General features: G+C 40.6%; 3 protein-coding genes and 1 pseudogene across 4 annotated transcripts; 1 reads left to right on the top strand and 3 right to left on the bottom strand.

The window, feature by feature from the left end:
* Window positions 1-1,518: 1,518 nt before the first annotated feature.
* gde1 (glycerophosphodiester phosphodiesterase 1) lies at window positions 1,519-8,488 on the bottom strand. Of its 2 annotated transcripts, XM_055041092.1 has the most exons (7): window positions 8,389-8,488; window positions 7,115-7,251; window positions 6,105-6,280; window positions 5,909-6,014; window positions 4,991-5,083; window positions 3,928-4,139; window positions 1,519-3,782 (listed from the first exon to the last, which is right to left on the bottom strand). In XM_055041092.1, the coding sequence occupies exons 2-7, from the start codon at window positions 7,247-7,249 to the stop codon at window positions 3,635-3,637; spliced, it is 870 nt and encodes a 289-aa protein (XP_054897067.1). In that variant the 5' UTR covers window positions 7,250-7,251; window positions 8,389-8,488; the 3' UTR covers window positions 1,519-3,634. The 2 variants fall into 2 exon arrangements, with proteins under 2 accessions (XP_054897067.1, XP_054897066.1); XM_055041091.1 differs by lacking the exon at window positions 8,389-8,488 and having other exon boundaries at window positions 7,115-7,614.
* On the top strand, window positions 7,666-9,105 carry tmem186 (transmembrane protein 186). The gene is made up of 2 exons (XM_055041094.1): window positions 7,666-7,971; window positions 8,345-9,105. Exons 1-2 carry the CDS (start codon window positions 7,960-7,962, stop codon window positions 8,984-8,986), a joined length of 654 nt encoding a protein of 217 aa, XP_054897069.1. The 5' UTR covers window positions 7,666-7,959; the 3' UTR covers window positions 8,987-9,105.
* A 54-nt stretch (window positions 9,106-9,159) lies between these two features.
* On the bottom strand, window positions 9,160-13,183 carry LOC129366947 (heme oxygenase 2-like). Its single transcript, XM_055041093.1, has 7 exons — window positions 13,118-13,183; window positions 12,237-12,353; window positions 12,034-12,151; window positions 11,056-11,223; window positions 10,578-10,901; window positions 10,366-10,498; window positions 9,160-9,708 (listed from the first exon to the last, which is right to left on the bottom strand). Exons 2-7 carry the CDS (start codon window positions 12,326-12,328, stop codon window positions 9,581-9,583), a joined length of 963 nt encoding a protein of 320 aa, XP_054897068.1. The 5' UTR covers window positions 12,329-12,353; window positions 13,118-13,183; the 3' UTR covers window positions 9,160-9,580.
* Window positions 13,184-14,102: 919 nt separating this feature from the next.
* LOC129366948 (heme oxygenase 2-like) overlaps window positions 14,103-22,996 on the bottom strand; it is a 16,194-nt pseudogene continuing 7,300 nt past the window's right edge.

Below are 22,996 nucleotides of genomic sequence, written 5' to 3'. Positions count from 1 at the left end.
TGCGCCATCAAAAGGCACGTCGTTAATACACTCAATTAGAGGAGAGCCTGGGAATTTTTGGAGTCCCACAGGGGTCAGTATTTGGATCAGTAATGTTTTTTTATACACTGGAATTGTTTACAAGGCACTTTATAGCATTTTTTAGTAACTTTAGTTCATCATCATATAAAAAAAAGAAAAAAACGTTGAAACAACAAACAATGCAAAACATCCTTTTTCATATTTTGAATACGTTATTTGAAATGTAGATTTTTTTTCTCTTTAAACATTATCTGATCAGATATTGAGGTAAAAGTATGTAATTAATTAAATAAAATCGATGATAAACAATGCATTTTTTAGCTTTATCATTTCATTGGTTGTGCAATAAGAAAAAACATGTTTATATTCAGTGTGGTGCGGTGAGGTTCATAGCTGGTGAGCCACCTATTTGATCATAATCATATTTACAAATATATATATATAAAACCCCCATGCATTTTATTGTTTACGTAAGAAAATTTCGCGCATGCAGACTACGCTGGAGGGCAAAAACACTATTCTTCTACATGTCATCCATGGCCACACAGCCGCCGGTAGAATAATTCCGTGAACTCGATCAAACTTGTTCTTGTAGATATTATTAATTATGTGCTGTGCTCCACAGCAAAGAGAAACACTATTAAAGTTAAACTTAAAACTATTTCTGCGTAAGTGGCGCAGGCTTTTATTTTGAAGTTGAAAACCCTTGGTTTCCGCTCGCCTCGTTTCTCTTTAATCTACGTGGGCGGAGCCAAGCGTTCACCTTTCACCTAATAAACCACTACAAGCAGAGATCAAACGTCCCCCAGTCTCTGTGTGGTTGTTAATTAACAAAGTCTCGCCACACAGTGACTCAGCATTTCGTGATAATTTGACGAATGCTCTCCGGGTTCCATGACGTCCTGGCTTGTTTCTCGCGGGATCCGTTAATCGTGTCACTCTGGCATCTATGCAGAGGGAGCAGCTGGTGTTCCAGCGAACCAAAACCACCCGAGTGTCAGCCGACTGCCTGCGTTTAGCTCCTGGAGATCAGCGGACACAAGGAGCGGCTCAGACAGGCTTATTCCGCGCTGATATCCAACACTGCTCACCCTCCGCCTCCCCCCACGCGGTCCACACCATCTGGGTCAGACAGCAGCGAGTTAATCGTCCACAATGCTCAGCATTAACAGGGAAACTTATGCTGGGTGAATGAATGACGCCTCCTTGAACCGAACTTATCCAGGTCCAAAGATCACATCAGAACCCAAAAGACTTCCAGCACATTTCAAATCCCTTCGTTTCTGCTGGCCGCCATAAAAGCTGGATGTGAGAGTTGCAGCTCCCATCATGAGGCATTTACGTGTTCTTGATTGAGAGAGTTTTGCCTTTTTACCACAGAAGAATCGTCTTCCTTCCTGTAGATAAACTGCCGGATTGCTTTGACAATCAGATTGACCGAGATGCCACAAAACGTCAAAACCTGATCCGACACGAACCCAAAAACACACAGGCATATTCCATCAAAAGAACCCAAACATTGTTTTATTTTAGGACAGACAATGAAGAAGGCATTCCCCTTTATGACTGCTTACAATCACTTTCTGAGCAGAGTGTAACAGATGTGAGGCTAGTAAGACGCAAGCAGAAATATAATCACGTGCTCTGAAAGTATACATTATCGGTTACAGCTGCAGTCTACAAAGATGTCTCACTTATAGTGATTTAATACGTCACGCATGTAATTGGCACGGCTCGTTATTTACAGTCCAGCTTCTGTTCAGTTCACTCAATCTGTTGCCTGCTTACATACCTGTACAATACCAGCGTTTACTAAGACACTAAAAACACATTTGTTGGACAGTTTCTTATTCTATAAATGGACATTGCTGGACATAATATGTGTCTCTAAGTTGGTCTACCATAAAAGCAATATTACCAAAGTAAACCCGATCGAACCAAAAGTACATTTTTTTTCCTTTATCCATAGTGTGACTATCTGATCATTTCTGAAGATAAACTGATAACAAGGACTGCCGGATGTTTCAAAAACAATTTCCAAAGATATTTGTTGCCTTAGAGATTTTAACTTTTCGTTTCGTTCAACATTTCTAGGTTTTTTTCTGCTTATGTTCTTGCTCGGTTCCAGATTTGGTGATGTATTTCAGTCCCACCATTCTTAACAAATGGAGATAAATTACTGACAAAAAAAAAAAGAAGTATATGATAATCACAAGTCCTTTCATACATAAGCATAGAGGAAGACTGATCTGCATGAAACCAGCGCATTGACTCTCGGTCATTCTTAAACATTCAAAAACAAGACACGTTATAGATAGCATATCACGCTCTCCCTTTTAGTGTGGAAGGACAAACGTTGCAGGCATCAACAATAAGCTAAAATAAAGACAGGAAACAAACAACTTATTAAATCCTGAGTACAGACGTCTTTCTGGGCAAAAGTCTGAGTTTGTCATTTTCATCTCCATTTTGTTTCAAATGGAAGTTCTCTTTCTTTGATCTGTTGGACATTGGTTGTTTTCTTCATGGTACATTTTAATCAGATTAAAATTATGTCAAAAAGGTGAATATTTACTCAATAAAGACTGAAAATGCAGGGTTGTTTCTTTCAATATTCTAGGTTTTTTCTGCTTATTTTCTTGCTCTGTTCCAGATTTGGTGAGTTTTATTTTTATTCCTTGAGTTCCTTAAGAACTTTTTATGGTGGATTTGCTTTGTTTTGGTGGATTTGAACTTTAACTGGCCAAATCAACCAATTCAAGGGATTCTTTAAAAACCGTCAAACTAAACTATTACTTTAATGTTAGCAGCCATTGTCCAAAGATAAACTGACAAACTGAAGAGCCCAGGAAAACCTGCTAAGACTTTTGTACGGATAGTCTGAGACGAGTCCGTTTGAGACATAAAAGTACAAGCACGCTGTCTGAAAATCTCTGTATGCACCGCATGTGCAACTGAATTCATCGTATTTATAAAGTTTCTAAAGGAACATAAAACCTGATACATGGCCTCTTGTTACGAAGCCAGAAATAAAGTTCAAAAAGTTTGAAAACCCACAGGTAAAACGCTGCGTAAATTTACAGTACTGGAATATTTGATTTCTCTGACCCTCTTCGCAACAGACTGGGATCGACCAATAATCTTCAAGACTATTTCAATTTTGCTAGATTGCAGCAAATTTGGGGGAGGAAAGAAAATAAAAACTTGTTGAGTGGAAAGTTACTGCTTTTTTATACTGTTCCGTTAGAACAATATCACCATTTCACAGTGAAGTTTCCCTGCAATCTGAGAAAAATTTCTGTAAATACAATAAGTTTCTCCACCTCCACCATCACATTCAACCACTGCAGCAACCTGCATATGTGCAGCATGGAGGTGTATGTGATTTTCTAAAAGAGGTGGGGGGAACTCTAAAACAAAATCACTCTGTGCTCTTTATGCACCAGGGTGGATATTTCTGTTTAGTTTTAAAATGATCACATGGTCTTGTTCTGGTGAGAAGAGGGCCTTATCTGTTGCCACCCATAGCTGAGGAGTAATTAGTTCAAACATCCGTTTTCATTTTAAGGATGTTATCCCATATCCAGACGTTGGCAGCTATTGACCATGTGCCTCAGTAATGAGGTTCACAATCTTCCACAAGGCTGTCTGTGATGTAATTGATGTGTAGCACCTCCTGGAAATAATCTTTCTCCAATTTTGTGTTGACGGTCCAGGCTACAACTTCCACTCCCCTTCGAGCCCAGTACTGCACGTAGTCCCTGCAGACAGAAAAGACACCCATGAGGATGAGTTTGTCGGGAGCGCATGGAGAACATGATAAAAACATGAGCCTTGTCTTGGGAGCGCGACTTCAGAGCAAGCGTTGCATTTCAAACGAAGAGACTCGCCGAGTCTCCAACTCACTGCGACACGACGTTTTTCTGGATCAGGAAAGCGGAGATGCCGCACAGCCTCCACAGCAGGTGATGGTGTGCCCAGTCCAACAAGATGTCCATCATCCTCATCCAGTGATGTTGCCACACTGACGAAAAACGTGGCGTACCATCGCCGAGGCAGCTCAAGCTCCACGGCCGGTGGGTCAACGCTGTGAGCACTTCGGGGTCGCTCTGTCTCATCTGGAGGAAACAAAACAAAGAAACAAAAGCAAAAAATGTCCGAAAGTCTGAACGGCAGCAGCAACGACGGGAATGATTTGATAGAGGACAACACAGATTTTACTGCTGTGAATTATTTATCAAAGATTCGAAAGAGATTTATCTCTTTTTTAGTAATAAATGTACAAAAGTTAAAAGAAACGTAGCTGACTAAGATCATTTCAGATTTTTCAAAGTGCAAAGGCACTAAAACATGCAAAACAATCAAGCCAATCAGCAGATATTTTGTCTTAAATTCTGAGTAAATCAAGTTGCATTTGAGTAATAATAATCTTTATATATCTAAACTAGTGGTGCTCAAACGGAGAAGCAAAGTAGCAATATTTTCTGACAATTTTAATAACGGCTTTTCATATCGGCTCATCCTGAATTGAAAGTATGTGCAGGTGAGAAGCAGCGTTCTCTCAAACACGGTGAGAATCATCTGCGACAGCCGTTCACAAAACAAGTGAACAGCCACCGACGAGAAAGCAGAAAGGGAAAAATAAATACAAATGCTCAGACCAACTCGGGTCGAGTAGAGTTGAGGCTTTCTGTGATGCCCTCACAGGTAAGTGCGAGTGGAAACTCGTTTCTGAGGGATGGATTTGATCTCGATTGTGCAACTGCAACGTTTCGCAGCAAAGCAAACGTCGCTCTATGGAAAACAGATTAAGGCAACACAAGAACGACAAATGTCATCTTTTGGGAACTTGTGTCGCCATGTAAGGGTTGGTTATAACTACGGAAAGCATATGAAGCGGCGCTGAGTGACCCTGCAGAAACTTTAAACCTTCGGCTTCAAAGTTTCCGGAGATCAACCGCGCTCTTACCCTGTAGATGACTTTGGGTTGGAAGGAGCAGACGATGCTGCTGTTGTAGAGAACCGGATATTTCTTGTACAAGTCTTTAAGCGCTGCAGCTGACTGGATGGGGAGAAAAACAAGAGGGGTGCAGAAGGTCAGGCAGTTTGTTTCTTTTTTTTGCAGTGAGTGTTTTTGTTTGTTCTGTTTCCAAACAACCACATGGTGCGAGTACAGACACACCGCTGTGGGTCCTTCACTGAAAAAATGTCACAACCAAAACAAAAAATCAACTGAAAACATTCAACACTACATCAACCAACTTAGTTATTAAAGCCTGAATACAAACTGGTAACACAGAGACGTCTGGCCAAACACATTTCCATCTCTCACACACTTAATAAAATAATAATAATAATGGAAAATCACATCAAATTTTCCTTCTTTTTTTAAACAAATTTAACACCTTCAGTATTAATTCAAAACTCAAGTGTGACAAGACTCAATAAGCTTCAATTGTATCTTTATTGCTCTATATGAGTTATCATAGTATATTTAAATGTTGAGGAAAAAGCTGTATTTGTGTCATATCTAATTATTCACTTATTCTCTGTTGTTCTGATGAAGCCTTTAAATCTGTATCAGTTTTTAATAAAGGTTTCATTTCAACCATCGTCTCCATTGTTGGACCTCGTGTTACAGTGCCTTACAAAAGTGACACGAAGAAGCTCATAACTATTCTTTCCACTTTACTTCAACCTATTACACAAAACATTCCAATAATATAAATCGCAGGGGCCGAATGTGGAAGCGTTTGAGAGAGGTGGGAATATTTCTGCAACGCACAGGAAAGGCCCAACATCCTTTTTTGCACTTTCACCTAAATCAATACAACCAGCTGACCGGCTGCACATCATCAACTCTGTTTGTCGGCTTTGTTGGCTGCACCTCGTCTGGATGACCTTTGACATCAAAGTAGACCGTGAGCTTCAGCTTGATGCATTCCTTCACCGCCTCTTCCAGAGTTGGGATCTTCTCTCCAACAAACTTGGACCTAGTGAGAAAAGCAGAGCTCATTCAGAAGTCAGGCTTTAGAAACAAGGAGTTATGTTCTGATTAGATTCTTCCGCACTCCGTTCCTCACCTGAATCGATGTTTGGCGGACGCGTCGAGCTTGCGCAGCTCAGAGAAGCTCATCTTGTTGAGTGGGCCCGAACCGTTGGTGGTCCGATCCACGGTGTCATCGTGCATAAGGATGGGGATCCCATCTGCAGAGAAGCCCAAGTCCAACTCCACACCAGTCGCACCATTCCTACTCGCCTATGAGCAGAGGAAGAAACGCACACATTCAAAAGAACATTGTTTTTCAGAAAAAAAAACATGACGAAACTCATTAAAAAAAAAAAGTTATCTCTACATCCAATTTCTCTGGAAGCTCTTTTAAATCACATGTAGGAGACGAGTTGAGCCACGAGGTGTCACTGTTGCGTCAGAATGTATAGGAACTTTTATTGATAGGAATCAATCGGTCTTGCAAATGTGAGGTTCAATGCTGGGCAACCATATCCAATTTAACAGCAAATTCAATTGTTCCGCAGTCAAGTTTGTTTGAAAAGTCAAACTAAAGAATGAGGAGACTTTTTTTTTTTCCTGAAGTCACACTTTAAAAAGAAGTTTGGAGAATAAGTTTAAGGCAATGGAAAAACCTCAAGAGCATGCAAAAATTAAATGTTTGACTCAATCTATATTGTTCAACATATTTTGAAATGTTTATCTGTGATTAAAAAACGAGTAAATAAATAAATAAAAAAAGTTCAGCTCACTTCCAGTTTTGGTGACCAAGTTGGTTAAAACTGCAAAGTTTGGGAAAAACTTTGCTTACGTCACAAATAACAGGGAAGTAAGTTCATATGGAGAAAGAACTATACATCTCAAGGTTGCAAAATCTTTATGTGTCATAAAATCTGCAACGATTGCATTACGAACAATTGCAGTGAGCCCTCTTTACTCTGATACTCATAAATAAAACCCAGTAAGACCACAGTTTTAATTGGCGGAGTTTTCCCTAAAAACAAATTCCTTCACAGACTGGAGGTCAGTGGGGAGTCCTGTCTTTCTTTTTTTTTTTTATTTATTTATTTACTTGTCTCTCACCTCCCGAATGGCTGCTATCGTGTTCTCCGGGGCGTCGTGTCCACCGCCTCGGTGAGCGACCGCGGATATCTTTCCCGCTACGGGGCTCAGCACCTGGCGAGCCCTGCTGACCGCCAACGGTGGAAACCGGAACATGGCTACAAACAGATAGAGGGAGGTCGTGAGGGCGGTGGACCACAAGGGGCTCCGGGTTCCCAGCAGCACGAACACGAAGACCAGCGAGTAGATGGTTACTTCATCTCCCAGCTGCAGCATGGTGGTTCTCCTTTCTTCCCCGGTTTCGTGTCCTCGGAAAGAAGAAATTGGCTTCAAACTGCAGAGGCAGTCGCCCTTGAATGTGACATTTATTGTCCTGCAGCGGACATTTTCCTAAAACACGGCTTGGCGCATGACTATATTCCACTCATACGGCATAGCGTTTCAGAAATGTCCATGATAAGATTTAGAGCGATATAAACGAAAGCAGTCAGCCGGTGGGACATTTAACCCGGTTGGATGGGCAAGCGGAACACTTTTGAGGTTGCACCTACCAGCGGATGTGGCCGTCTAGCACTTCCGTGCTACCCGCGCTAGCCTGTTATATAATTTTATATTTGGAATAATGCTGCAATAATAAAGCAGACAATGTCGAATACATTTTTGAATTTAAGTCTTTACCATTTTACCCATAAAGGGGAAAAATATTTGGATAATCAAGGACGGATTGTTTTGTTAAGCTCTTCCGGGTCGGTCTGTAGGGTAGCTTCATATTAGCCTGCTTCTAGCTTACCCAGGTTGACTTTGGTCACTTCTTCTTTTGTTTTACATTTTCATTTTTCTTAAAATAAATTCACTCGTCAGTCTCGATGAGCATCATGGTGAGGCATTTATATTATTTTATTTAATTAGCAACTAAAAGTAAAATCCAGTTTATTTGCTAGCTCCAGGTTAGCATCTCACTCATAATCACAAGTGCAGCTTACATAAGTTTGCCTTTCTATCGAATGCTTCATAATTGTTCTAGCTCTTGTCTTGATGTTTGTGTACCATAACGTAAAATGAGTGCACGTTGACAGTCAAGTAAAACAAGTAATGTTCCCCTGAAGGTTTAGAGATTTAAAAATCAGCGTTGGTTACAAGCTACTAGCTACTATCAAGGACTGCTGTTCATTTGAGAAGGTTTTGCTTTAAATCGGCCATTTTCACAATTGGGCTATGCAGTTTCCTCTAATAAATGTTTCTTTCTCACAGCTCAGACCGATATTTCTGACCAGAGTCACCTCTCAGGCCCTGACCTGCACCAGAAGATCGTTTCTTCTCTCAGGCTGTTTTCAGTCTCGTTCAGCTCCCACTCCGTGTTGTCGTGGAACCCTGACGCCAAAAATCACAACCCTGGTCAGATACTCTGACCTATCAGCGCAGAAATACTCTATGATTTACACCCTGCCTCATATGAGGCTCCTGAGAGCTGTGTCCAGGCTCAAGCTGTTTCAGACTGCATTCACATTGGTCCTCTTGCCCCCGATGTACTACTTCTACTTCCAAGGAATTGTCTCCCTATTTCAAGTGAGCTACTGTACTGGGATTGCTCTTTTTGCTGGTGGCATGCTCTACATTGCCAGTCACCTCTTCAGAAGAGTTGCAGGAATGATGTACCTGGACACATCCCTAACCACGCTCAAAGTTTCTCACCTCACTTTCTGGGGCAAGCGTCAAGACATCTACCTTCCTGTGTCAGACGTTATGACCATTGCGGATACTGGAGACTCTGCAAGTGAGACGATCCTGAAACTGAAGAGATTCAGCAGTCCAGACACATTTTATTTCTCCACTCGTTTCGGACGGGTCGTGGATAAACAAGGCTTTGAGAAAGTTTTCGGAAGCTTTCAGTAGTTGCTTGCATAAGCGATAGGACAGTAGGACCGGACTGATGAAAATGAAGTGAATGTACGATCGCACATATTGTTTGCACAGACTGTTATTGAAAATAAATAGTATGAAGATGAAAATTCTTGGATATTTAAAAATCCTATTAGTCACTCATAATTTTTAAGAAATAATGTGCATGTCGCTGTAGTGGCATTTAAGGATTTTTACTTTTACACATGCAAACCCATGTGCACAGAGCATTTTTTTAAAAACAACATATCACTCTTCATTATTCCACAACTAGTTTGCATTAAATACAGTTTATGATTTTGGATGATATGTCACAAGTTTAAACTTTTAGCTTTTCTCTAGATCACAAAGTTTCTCATGCCCACAGAATGCAGGATCTAAAAAAACAAACAAAAACAAAGCACCATGGAGGGAGATCTCACTGTCATGTGACGTGTAATATCTTCTTAGACTAACTCCACTCCTACAAGTGAAGCCACTCAAAAAAACAAAACAAAAAAGTAACTTGAGTTCACACAACTAAATTTAACATGGTTTAAACAGCCATTTTATCCTGAACTTTTTTTTAAAGGCTGAAGTTGCCTGAGCTTACAGAAGGTACCAGGCTGTAAAGCCAGCGAAGATGGCAACCCAGGCAGCCAGCGCCACCTGGCAGGGCAGATGTCCCACAAGCGTCTTGGCTAACTGGAAGGCATAGGTTGGATTCCCATTTGCAGCTGAACAGAGGAGAGGGGGAAGGTTAGGCACGGAGAACAGACAGTTCAAAAATGTCAAGTAAATGAAGAACCTTTTATGTAATAGTTCTTCCACCAACCAGTAAATAAAACGACTGTTTTAGTCATCCAACATCACTTCAGCATTGGGTTGAACAATAAATCTAATCCGCATTAAGGAGGAATAAACCACATTGACACTCGCATTGTTTAGTACTTCAAACTATCTTGTCAACATTCAATACGCCTTTAACTTTTCCGTCTCCACAGCATGATGCTGCCGTCACGTTTTACCATGTGAGATGGTGTGCTCAGTGATACGCAGTGTTAACTTTCTGCAAAAGCATTCACTTTTGAATGAATAAAAACAGGGTTACTATACATTTGCTTTAAAACATGCAGACATTTTTTAGACCCTTTTGAGAATTCTGAGTTAAACTGAAGCCATTTGAAAACAACAGATATTTTTACGAGGGTCAAGTTTCAAGTATGTGTGCAACAAGGACACAAGGAAGGAAGTAGAAAAAGAGGGAAGGCATAGGATGTAAGACATAGTGTGGGAGGACTGAAGAAGGGAATCAATAAATGACACAAGGAGGGTGGTGATTTCTATTGGGCTGTCTTATCAATTTACACTAAAGAACAGCAAAGGCACCTTACCCATTTTAGCTGCATAGTACGGGCACTTGTTGAAATCGTCGTCTTTATTGAGCTCTCCATGACCATGCCCAAAGTCGCCCTCTTGGACTTCCTCTTTGATGGTGTTTCTAATTTCCTCAAGCTCTGAGAAGACCTGATTAAAGAATTAACAATCCCCACATTAAATTCAGCCTCCTAGTTACAGCTTCAATGGAACCGTCCTGCTCACCCACCATCATGTTGAACCCAAACGCCCTGTTGGACTCATCTACAATCCTCTGTTTGGCCTCCAGGTCCAGCTCCAGCTCATTCATCCTGCTGCGGTAAAGCTGCTTGAAGCCTCTGTGGCTGGTGATTCCTTCAAACTGGTAGAAGTTCAGACCCTCTCCCGATGCAGGCAGCTTCAGGGCCCTTTGGGCCACTTTCTTCAGGATCTGTCCTCCTGAGAGATCCCCCATGTAGCGGGTGTAGGAATGGGCCACCAACAGAACCGGGTCTGCCTCTCCCACCTCGTGGATCCGGTTCACGTAAGGCTTGGTGCCGGCAGAGAGGCTTATCTGCCGGAGAGAATGCCGCCGTGACAAGTTTGCTCTTCATTGGTGAGAGCTTCCTGATAGCAACGCAATTTGTTGCAGAGAATTAATGTTCCTTCACTGAAAACAATGCGACACACTACACAGAGAGTAAACTGTAACTGTGACATGTGCTCACTTGGCTCTCCCAGTCTGCTCCATAAAAATACTCCAGGTCCCGGGCCAGGGCCTCGCGACGGTGCAACTCCACAGGAAAATAGATCGGAGCGATGTAAGGGTGATCCTTATTCTTCTCTATCTCCTCCTCCATCGCTGAATAGACGAAGTACAAAGCTGCTGTGGCTCTCTGATTGAACATAAAGAGAGACAAAAAAGAAAGTGCACAATTGCTTAAAACTCTGTGTGTTTTCCAGCCTGGTAGTCCAACAGACTGTCAGGTTTGATTGGGGACCATAATTGCTATTGAAAGTGGTATGGTTCACTTTCACACTGCATTGTGGCAAATTATCCAAACCCTAGGAAAATGTGTTCACCTCCTGGCCTGTGGTACCAAAAACACTGAAGGAAATGACACAAAAACCTCCGGAGAAGACATGAGCACAACCTCATTCTTCACAAAACACAAACAAAAATGAAGTGGTATCAGATTTTAGGATTTCTCTTGTGTCTTTGGTGAAAGTCCACGACCAATTTCTCCTGCTACCTGCGCAATTATTTTGGTTGTATTTATCCACAAAGCTTCCAAGAGCAAAAGAAAGTCTCCAGTCTGCCATTGAACCGCACCACAGTTCATTTCAACCGAACCAAGACCTAGGTGTGAAGGCGCACCAGAGTTTGATTGCGCATTCACACCTCCCTAAACGAACCAAAACATCTGAGTTTCCAGAACTCAAATGTTTGACAATTGATCTCCATCTTTGTTCGGTAAACCAGTTTGATGGAGCTATTGGTATTTAAACTTGCACATATCTCAGAACAACCGTATGCAATGACAATTTTAATAAGTTCTGTATCTGAAATGCAAATATTTATGTTTGCAGAAGTGGTAAACAATAGAAATACCCCGGCTAAGGTTCTGAAGGAAAGTACAACCATTTTCAGTCACAGGACCCTGTGTATTTTGAACATGTCAACTATATGCACTCTTTTAGCCAACCTTGAAGACATCCCTGATGATGCGACCCCTGAGGAAATCTTTGACGAACTGATGGTTCTCTGCTCGATCATGGGACTCCTTGGTGCCCTCGGCTAACATCTCAGACAGGTCGGTTGGACTTGAAACACAGAGAACTTATCAACACTTCAAACATCTCATCATAGTGTAGGTATTTCAGATGAAAGGCCCTGTTTGGTCTTTACCTGAGACCCTCGTCATTGTCATCCACAATGATCCTGGCTCCTCCTTTCTTCACTCCATTGGACTTGGGTTCAGAGATTGAATTGCTGTCCATCTCTTCTGGTTTTCAGAGTCGCCACCTAATTGAGGCAGGAATATAATGGTACAACACTTAAATATGTGATTTTACAACTGCAAAGTTTGAATTATAGAACAGTCAAATTGTGCTCAAATAATAACAGGACATCTTACACTGCTACTAATCTTAGATTTAGACTTAAGACTTACTTTATTGTCATTGCTCAAAGAGACATAAGTAAAATTGGCAATGAAATATCATCGCTTGGCCACACACAGAAACACAAGCGTGCCTTATATTACATAATAAACAAATAGTAATGTGTTGTTAAATATATATAACTTAATATTTTCAATCAGGCTTAGTCAGTTTTAGTGATGGGATTGTAACCTACTGCTCACTTGACTGCAGCAGCAGACACAACCAGCTCGATTTAGGTTAAAAATTAGATCCGCTGTTCGTGGTGTATTACGGTAAAGGAACTCCCGAGTGTCGTTTTACGTGGCTGCAGTTTATTCAGGTTGATATAAGCTGTGGGGAATTATTGTGTTGTTCCTGTAAAACGCATGTGTGATAGTATCGCTGTTTGGCATTCATTCAGCACTGTGTCAACCTGATGCAGTCTAGTGGGCATTACATGAGCAGCACCTGACATTTGGGGGACAGTTACAAAACTGTCACTGGACGTCATGTTGAGAGCACATTAATAAGTCTGCTAACATGGAAAGTGTGCAGAAAGTAACTTTCATTCATCGTCTCCCCCAACGCGTAAAATTCCCCCCGGCGCGTTTTGCAGAAAATATGAAATTGAGAAGCTTCGTTTACCTTCTCAGTGCGCCGCCTGCCTCGCGAGGAGAAGGAAGAAGATGATTGGTTGAAAGCTGCACCAATCATGAGTTTCAGCGAAGAAGCGCAGACGACGTTGCGCGTCGCTGTGTCGCCTCGCCGGCGCGTCCGCCATATTGTGAGTGGCGATTCCACCGAGGTAAGTTTAGATAACGGTAAAACGTCACCGCCAGCTAATACGAATGGAGTAACAAGTGTAGAAAATATTATTTTGATCTCATTAGTTGTGCAAAAGAAGTTGAATACACTTTTTCTGAAGATGTGTCTATCAGACCTAGTGAAGGATGTGCGACCATTGACAAATCCACAGAAAATAAATTTGGCGTCTCGGACCAGGAGTCTGCAAAATATCTCAAATATTCCAGGGAAATGGTTCTTTTTGAAAATATTCTGGATCTCTGGAGCATGACTATAGCTACAACTAAATCCATTTCAGTCATGGTAAATTGTTTGTAAGGTGTCCTCTTAGAATCTGAAAATATCAGTATGCACACAAAACTTTGCATGTCACACAACTTATGATTTAATTCAGAACTACTTTACTGATCATGGAGGACATTTTGTAAGTCATATTATCCAAGTTTCTCCTCTGTTGCTCCATAAATCTCCAGCCTTTTTTATTAGGTTGTTGAGCCATTTAAAGTCTCTGGTTCTGCTGGCCCAAAAAATTACAGCAGAAGAGTTGACTCTCAATAACAAACTTATCAACGATTTGCAGCATTGCTGCAAACACTGAAGGACCTCAGTTTTGTCAAGAAGTGCATCCTGCTCTCTCCCTTCTTGTTGAAAGCTTTCCTGCTGAGTCTCCAGTCCAGTCTGCTTTGCAACTTAAAGAAGGAAAAGGCTAACAGGAGTTTTAAACGATGCACTTAGAATTTACCTGAAGCCTCCCACCTTTAAGAGAAAGTTGCACTGCATGTTTGCGATAAAAATCCAGGAGCAATTGTTGAACATTTAACGTTTTTATTGTTTAACAAATACACATTTTGTACAGAGGATCTTCAGACAACCTCACACTCTCTTTGTATGTTGATATGAAACAAAACTAGTCTCCTTGCTAGAGGTTTCAGTGTTTCAATGTTCTTTGGAGGATGAAGCTTCTCTAAACACTAAACAAGGCACATATATGTTGCAGGCATTTTAATTCGTACACAACATGCACACCAGAAAAGCTTCCTCATTCCTAACTGCAATACTGGAAGCCAAGCTATGTATGATCCACAATAATGAAGGTCCATGAGGTGGACCTAAAAAAATTACCCTAAAATTGCTAGTCAACTGCATTAACTCAAAATTAATGCAGCTCAGCTCCATTTGCAATGAAATGTCAACAGGTTCCTCCCTCATGGAGCTCTCAGAGTATACCATGCCGTAAAGCCAGCAAGGATGGCAACCAGGGCGGCAACAGCCAGCTGATTTGGTATATGGCTGAGGTAGGTGGCGCTCTCGCTGGCAGCTGTACATGGAGAAAGAGGAGATGAAGGTCAGAGTTCAATAGGTTAAGATATGAGATTAAGTAGAAGGAAGCAGGTGCAGTCAGCTGGAACAGTGGTGTTACTTGTGAAGTACCGCAGGGTTCAGAGCTTGGGCTAATTCTATTTATTTTTTATGCTTTGACTTGGTGACATTCTCAGACTGCTTGGGATGCATTTTCAACGTTGTGCTTATGACAACCAGCTTTATTTATCCATAGATCCTAAGAAATAAACGTAATTCCAGTAGCTAGTATGCTACAGACATGTCTTCAAGACATTGAAACATTTCATTTTCTGCTTGAACATTCTGACAACATAACAGAGCAAAGTGCTCAGTCAGTAAATTGACATATTGCTGCTAAGATCTATCGTTGTTGTATCAGCCTTCCAGACCTCTTTGTCATGAAGTGTGGTGGTGGAGGTGGTGAGGCAGACGCTAGAGACCCAGGTAAGTTGAATGATGAAATGTTTAATGAAAATAATCCACAAAAACACGTCAACAATGTAGTCCGCGGCCAGGCAGCACGGCTGAGCGGAAGCCAGGGCTCAACGCCGGTAGCAACTGGTCTTACAGGCGGCTAAACAACACAAAACGGCAGACAGAGGCAAAAGTACGACAAGGACCCGACGAGGAACAAAGGACACAGGAGGGACTAAATACACTGAGGGTAATCAGGGGAACGAGACACACCTGGGAACAATCAAGGGGAAGACAGGACAACGAGGAGACTCAGGACACAGAAACTCGGAATTAAAACACAGAACCTGACAGTCTTAGGTTCTGGTCTAATCTGCATCCCCAGAACCAGAACCAAATATGGAGAAGGAGAATTCAGCTTCTATGCTGTGATCTGAAACAAACGTCCAGAAAACTGCAAAGATATCGAAACACCGAGTTCCTTTAAATCGAGGCAAAACCCCAACAGTTTGGAGTTGCCTTTGATTAGTAAGTGGGGCATTCATTGACATATCTGGTGTTTTATTTTGATACTAGATTGATACTGAATCTCTTACCTGTATTACCTGAAGAGAACGGACACTTGCCCTCACCTCCCATGGTACCTGCATGACTGTGTCCGAAAGCTGTAGCTTCCTCTTTGCTGGTCTTTCCAATTTCTTCGAGCTCTGCAATGACCTGAAAATACATGTTTCTTTAATTTTATTTTTATTTATATCTCTATTATATCATTCTTCAAATATAGCTAGGTTGCATTAAAGTTTAATGTTTTTCCCTCAATAAATGTGCTAACAGGCATCATGTTCACTCATTCACCAGCAATGAGTAGTCATAGGCCCTGATGGCCTCATCCACAATGCTCAGTTTGGTCTCCAGCTCCACGTCCACCTCGTTCAGCTTGCTTCGGTAAAGCTGCTTGAAGCCCTTGTGGCTGGTGATTCCCTCAAACTGGTAGAATCGGAGACCGTCCCCCGTCGCAGGGAGCCTCAGGATCTTCTTGGCCACGTTGTTGAGGAGGTGTCCACCTGACAGGTCTCCAATTTAGCGAACATAGCAGTGGGCCACCAACATCCCCGGGTCGTTCTTCCCCACTTCGTGAATGCGTTTCACCCAAAGCGTCGTGGCTGGGGACGGGCTTATCTGACGCAGAAAAGTGTTTTTTATTTTGTGTCAGAACTGGCTGATACCGAGAAATTCAACCCCAATTCAACAGAAGTCGGAACGTTGTGTAAAATGTTAGCAAAAGCAAAATGCGATGATTTGAGAATCCTTTTCAACCTGTATTCAATTGATTTCATCACAAAGACCAGATTTTTATGTATACCTTTTTTGTCTTTTTTTTTTTTTTTAGCAAATATTCACTTATTTGTGTTTTGATGCCTGCAACATGTTCCAAAAAAGTTAGGACAGGGACACGTTTATGTCTGTGTTACGTCACCGTTCCTTTAAGAACACTCAGTAAGTATTTGGGAACCGTGGACACTCATTGATGGATCTTTATAGGTCGAATGCTTTCCCATTCTTGCTTGATGTACAACTTCAGCAACCGTTCTGGGTTTCTATTGTCCTATTTTCATAATGCACCAAACATTTTCAAAAGGAGACAGGTCTGGACTGCAGGTAACCAGTCTAACATCTGCACTCTTTTAGTGTTACAACTGTTGTTGTAGAACGTGGCTTAGCATTGTGCTGGCTTTTGAACTTTGCGCTCATAAAAATCTGGACAGTTCTTGTCCTCTTTGGTCAGGAGGACACGAGGATTTCCAAAGACCATTTGAAATGTGGACTTGTCAGACCACAGGACGCTTTTCCACTTTGGGTCAGTCCATATCATGTAAGATTTGACCCAAAAAAGCTAGCAGTGTTTCTGGTTGTTGCTGATAGATGTGGCTTTTGTTTAGCATTGTAGAGTTCTAACTTGAACTTGTGCATATGGCGATAAACTGTGTTGACTGACAGTGGTTTTCTGAAGTATTCCTGAGTCCATATGGTAATATCCGTCACAAAATTATGTCAGTTTTAATGTACCGCCACCTGAGAGGTCAAAGGCAAATGATGCTGCTTTTTGACCTTGCTGCCTGGTTGCAGAGATTTCTGCAGATTCTCTGACTCTTGATGATATTATGGATTGTCTATGATGAAATGGGAATAATGAGAAATGTCGTTCCTAAACTGTTGGGCTACTTGCTCACGCAGTTGTTCACAAAGTGATGAACCTCGCCTGGTCGTTGCTTGCTTCCCCTTGTACGTAATCGTGACACTCACCAGTTTACAATTAACCAGTTCACCAATAAAATGTTCCAAACAAGCAATTTTTGCACCAAATTCAAAATGAGTGCAAAACCTGAATAAAGTTTTCCCATTGAAACATTAAATATTTTGTCTTCTTAGTAAATTCAATTGAACATATGTTGAAAATGATTTGGAAATCATTGTGTTCTGTCTTCATTTATGTTTTTCACAACATCCCAACTACATTGGAACTGCGGATGTGTGTTCTGTTTCAAATAATGAATCTACCAAATCAACACTGTTAATAACACACTATTAACACACAAGCGCCAGAAGAAGCTAACTCTGTCTATAGCGTAATATGAAAGCTGTGTGTCTCCTGCTTACCAGGCTCTCCCAGTCCGCACCATAAAAGTACTGCAGGTCCTGGGCCAGAGCTTCGCGGCGGTAAAGCTCCGTAGGAAAATAGATCGGAGCGATGTAAGGATGGTCTTTGTTCCGCTCAAGCTCATCCTCCATGGCTGAATAGATGAAGTACAGAGCCTCGATGCCTTTCTGATCATATGAGAAGAAGTAGAAAGGAAAGTAAGTTAGAGCTGAATGAAGACTTTTGCTATAATTTCTCTGAAATTCCAGCTACGGCCTTCCCCATGCTTACTAAGAGCACAAACAGCACAAACAAAAATTTTTGCTGCACAAACCAGTAAAAACAGAGTCGAGTTGATTGACACCCATTTTGTCTGATTTGAAGAAGGTGGGGGGCTGGTTGACCTTTGATGACCTCTAGAAACATTTATCACAAACGAAATTTTTTTATGCACAAACTTTTGACACCAATTTTGTTTGATTTCATAAAAGTGGGGGCGCTGCTTGACCTTTTGACCTTTAACATTTCATTAATATCTTCAAAGCCAAAGCAAAGAATCAACCCCCAAAATTGTTTGTCAACTCTGTTTAAAATTGACAAACGAAATTGAAGGTGGGGGGCTGGTTGACCTTTGATGACCTCTAGAAACATTTCTACATATCTTTAAATTGATAGTGGCACAAACAAAAAATTTTGCTTCACTCAGATCCCTGTAAGCCCTTCAATGTATAATTTTCCCTTTTCACACCTTCCGACAAAATCTAAGTTTAAACTGTTTTATTTTACACCATTGCACCATTGAATACTACGGGGCATCAATCAATTAGCGCGATTGGGTTAATAACCCTCACCCTACCATCCCTAATTTGGGTGATACTTACACGTGAAGCCGATTAAATCTACCAATCTTATCTACCTCTGTGAAGGTCTGAAAATCAGCCACTGTCCCCTTATTGTCTTAATTCAGTTAGTTTAGTAGTTTTTAATTGTCAATGTATTACAATAAAATAAATCTGGAACATTGTATTGTGACACCTGGCAGTCAGTTATATAAAAAAAACCCAGCCTGAAATGCCGATGCCAAAACTCAGTGTCGGCAGATTGGCGATTGGCCAGAGAGCAGCAATCAGTGAACCGCTGCATACAGACGCAAATATTCTAGGACATTCACTGCGAGAATGTGTGGAGGAACCCTGGCTTAAGCCAAAATATAAAACCTACAGAGGACCCAAAGTGTTCCTTTGGCATTGAAACTATTCAAGTATAAATTAATGTGGTTGAGGAGCTGTGGTACACCCATTCCAAAGCTAAGATCTAAATACCAGATGCTTTTGAAATGACTTCTCTAGAATCAAGTGCAGACTTCACTGTCCCTGAATTAATGAGCCAGAGCTGTTTCAGAGACAAACAGCAGAACCTGCTCAATAACTATGGTTGCCTACAAATTAGCATCATGAAAATGTTTGAACAGAATTTTGTACAACAGCAGTTTAAAATGCTTTGGAAGCTAACCTTGAGGACGCTCTTTTTGACGATCCCTTTGTAGAAGTCTCTGCCCAGCTGGGAGATCTCGGTTTTGGTGTGGGACTCCTTGGTACCCGCGAGTAACATCTCAGAGAGATCACCCAAACTTGTTGAAACACAAAGAAGAACATGAATTTACACCTGATATATCATGATAATGTGGAGAATGGAACTGTGAATTATTGATAATAAAATGTATACCTTGACAGTTTCTCCATATTTGTATTTTACACAGCTTTTGCCTTAGGGAAACAAAAAAGATTCTTTAATTGCACATAAAAATTAGACAGAAATCTGTCAGACTTTTTCAAGTTTTAGACTTGTATAAGTAGATACAACATTGGGTTATAAATAGATGTGAACTGGAGAATGATTATACAACAATAAAATATTTTCAAACATTACAACTGGGTCTATAGTATTCAGTTTTAAAGTGGATTTTTTTTCTAATCCAACCTTGTGCATCCAGTTCTGGTTCTGGTGTTGAAATATCAGGTTACAGAGTCAGAAATCCAAAAAATAGTTCAAATGACTCACTAAGAACAGAAAATTAATTGTAATTTATGTCAGTCCATGAATGAGAGTAAACTTCTGACCAAAGCTATAAAAATAAAATCTTTTGAAAAAGAAAATTTACAAAAGACTTTGTAAAACAATTACATTTCAGCGTTACTATATTAGAAGAATATGTTACAAACTAACTACAAACTTTGTTTTTTTTATGTGTGTATTATTTTTAAATTTATAAATCATCTCAAACTGAATGTCAATGAACCTAATAGCAGTTCTATATATAAAAAAAGAAATAGTTGCAGTGTCACACCCAATCCATCAAGGAGGAGATGACGTTTGACAGGAAAGTTTGTCACCGAGAGATGACATCTGAGAACCAAGCAAGACAGATGACAGACAGGTGACACAGACAGACAGGTGACACAGATAGACAGGTGACACAGACAGACAGGTGACACAGACAGACAGGTGACACAGACAGACAGGTGACAGACAGGTGACACAGATAGACAGGTGACAGACAGGTGACACAGATAGACAGGTGACACAGATAGACAGGTGACACAGATAGATAGGTGACAGACAGACAGGTGACACAGACAGACAGGTGACAGACAGGCAGGTGACACAGACAGACAGGTGACACAGACAGACAGGTGACAGACAGGTGACACAGATAGACAGGTGACACAGATAGACAGGTGACACAGATAGATAGGTGACACAGATAGATAGGTGACACCATGTAGTTATGAGGAAAAAGCAGGGCTGCTGCTGTCTTTGTGAAGCATTTCTCTAAAACTGCAGTGTGGGCGTTCTCAGTGTATTTTCTGATACGGGATTTTTTACATTAGAGAATAATTTACTTATTTGGAATCTGCTTTGATCAATATCAATTAAAATATTTAATTATTACCACAACCTGAATAAATAAAAAGTATTAAAAAGATAAATGGATAAATATAAGTATATTGTGAAGATGGAGGCAAATGCGTTGATAATTTATTGGACACTGTACCTTTTGATGATGTGGAAATATGTTTGGATTCAGTCATGGTTAAAAAAAATAAATAAATATTCAGTATTCAGTGTTGTAGAAGAGTCATTGGGGTTTTGGGTCAAAAATGGTTTAAATGGTTTACAAAACCTCAGTTCCATCTGAGAAAAAGTAACCCCCAGATCATGATGGTGCCACTTCCATCTTTCACTGTTCTTGTGCTTCATCACATTCTTCCACAAGGATTCAGGAAACTTTAGCTGGGCCTAAATGTTTCCTTTGGACGAAAAGACCTCTGTCTTGCAACCCTACTCCTTGAATAAGAGACATGGAGAGTACAGAAGTTTGTTGCCACATGTTGAACACAACCAGCACTTGTTGGAAACTTTTCTACCTCTCACTGGGTTGCTGACAGCCTCTTGGCTGCCTCCCCGACCATGCCTTTTCAGGGTTTTATTTTTGGTAGTATCATTCTAATGCCACCTATTTGTACAGATGGTCTTCATTTTAGACACTGTATCAATTCTTACAGATTATCATCAATTACTAGCTAATACACATTTGAGGTCTTATTTTGTTGATGGTCAACTATAAACTTCATTGACTTAATTCCAATAGGTTATCCAGAAATGCTAAATAAAGACCTGGGGAGAAATGTTTGCTGTGTTACACCTAACCCCTCAACAAGACATTAAAATTTGAGATGGTTATTAAAATGGAGTGGAAAATCAATACAAACTAATGGAAAGGTACTGTAATAAAGGAGACAGGGCAACACATTTACAGGGCTTTTCCTAGAGAAACTCAGTGACCTCTGTCTGAAATGTCCTAGAGGAGAGTCAGAAAACTTCTACTATATGTCATCTCCCATGTGTGTGCCAAGTACATTTGCTAGCAAGCTAGCTTATAAAACAAGTCCTGTTTTATGTTCTTATAAAATATCTTCAAACATAATTTAAGACTGAAAAACTTTTATGTAAAAACAGACACTACATTGTGCTACCCAGACCAATAAAAACAAGCTGATATTTATGGGTGCTCAGACTGAACAAGGGCACCTCCAGAAATTGCACTGTTGTCAAACTCAAGCCATTTGAAATATGTTAACATATCACTTTGTGCAGAGATGAAAACCAATTACCACTTTAAAACAAAAATATAAATAAATATGTTACATTTATGACTAAATAGAGAGCAGGCAACTTTACTGGGGAAATAAGTAACAATTAATTTTGTAGTAGATTTGCAAATCAACAACTTACACACAGGTCCCCTTAGAACACTGTCAGCAAGCTAACATTAAGCCTGTTGCTTTCACTTACTGAATTCACACACCATGCCTTCAGTTCATCATTTGTTTAGTATAAACAAGACACACTTATCAAGTAATCCAAGGGTGAGGCATTACTGTGATGCTTTCCGGTAATAAATTTCTACCTATGTCAATAGGTGGTATGGGATTTCCAGAAGATCTTGAGTGAAATGATCACACTGTAACACCCAATCCACTAACCAGGACTTAACATTTGAGAAGGCAGTGACAAAACTTTCATATGATTTGCCCCTTTGAGACACATACAGACTCCTCAGCGAGAGGACTTAACGTAGATATAGCATATTTATGATTTAACATACGCTGGGAAAATATATTGTGCAGTCCCTCATCAGTATGTTTTTAACATTGTCATTAAGTGGGGGAGTCTGACAAAAGTGAGAATGATTGCAGTGTAGCACCCAATCTACTAACAAGGAGTTGACATTTGGAGGGACAGACTCTATGAGGCAGCCGACACCTGAGGAGCCAGTCAGAAAACCGACACCGCACCTCCGCTCTGATGTTTGGTGAATAAATTCAGTTATCTGTTAGCCCGCAAATCAGTTTGAATCCCCACACCAGCTTGCACATGTAAAAATGTGTCCTTACCGTGTTTTGAAGGGGGAGATGAGTAATAAAAAGTAAGGCTATGCCTCTTTAGCACGTCCAAAATGTAACATAAATCAAGTCAAGAGACAAATTTGTTAGGAGAACAACCCAATCACAGTCTCGGTTGAGAGGGTGGAGAATGTGATTGGTTAAAAGTGAAAAATTGCACAAATAATTATTGCCGGCAAGAGAGAAAGGTGGGACTTATTTAATATGGGCGGTGGATGACTTTGAAGATGACCATGTTTAGGTAAGCTAACTTTAGTTTTTATCTCTTATTGGGTCCAACTCTATCTATCTCTCTATCTATCTATCTATCTATCTATCTATCTATCTATCTATCTATCTATCTATCTATCTATCTATCTA

The sequence above is a fragment of the Poeciliopsis prolifica genome, unplaced genomic scaffold (genome assembly GCF_027474105.1).
Source record: "Poeciliopsis prolifica strain line A6 unplaced genomic scaffold, Auburn_PproV2 SCAFFOLD016, whole genome shotgun sequence".
In the NCBI taxonomy this organism is placed as follows: Eukaryota; Metazoa; Chordata; class Actinopteri; order Cyprinodontiformes; family Poeciliidae; genus Poeciliopsis; species Poeciliopsis prolifica.
This window is presented reverse-complemented; position numbering and strand designations above follow the sequence as displayed.

Bases quoted from the DNA above. Each gene is read 5' to 3' on its own strand.
- gde1 (XM_055041091.1), bottom strand. From the start codon at position 7,369: ATGCTGCAGCTGGGAGATGAAGTAACCATCTACTCGCTGGTCTTCGTG. The intron at 6,281-7,114 runs GTGAGAGACAAG...CTCTGCTCATAG, and splicing joins CGATAGCAGCCATTCGGGAG to GCGAGTAGGAATGGTGCGAC. The intron at 4,140-4,990 runs GTAAGAGCGCGG...TGTTTCCTCCAG, and splicing joins AACCCAAAGTCATCTACAGG to ATGAGACAGAGCGACCCCGA.
- LOC129366947 (XM_055041093.1), bottom strand. From the start codon at position 12,328: ATGGACAGCAATTCAATCTCTGAACCCAAGTCCAATGGAGTGAAGAAA. The intron at 12,152-12,236 runs GTAAAGACCAAA...CTGTGTTTCAAG, and splicing joins GACAATGACGAGGGTCTCAG to TCCAACCGACCTGTCTGAGA. The intron at 10,902-11,055 runs GTGAGCACATGT...TCTCTCCGGCAG, and splicing joins GAGCAGACTGGGAGAGCCAA to ATAAGCCTCTCTGCCGGCAC.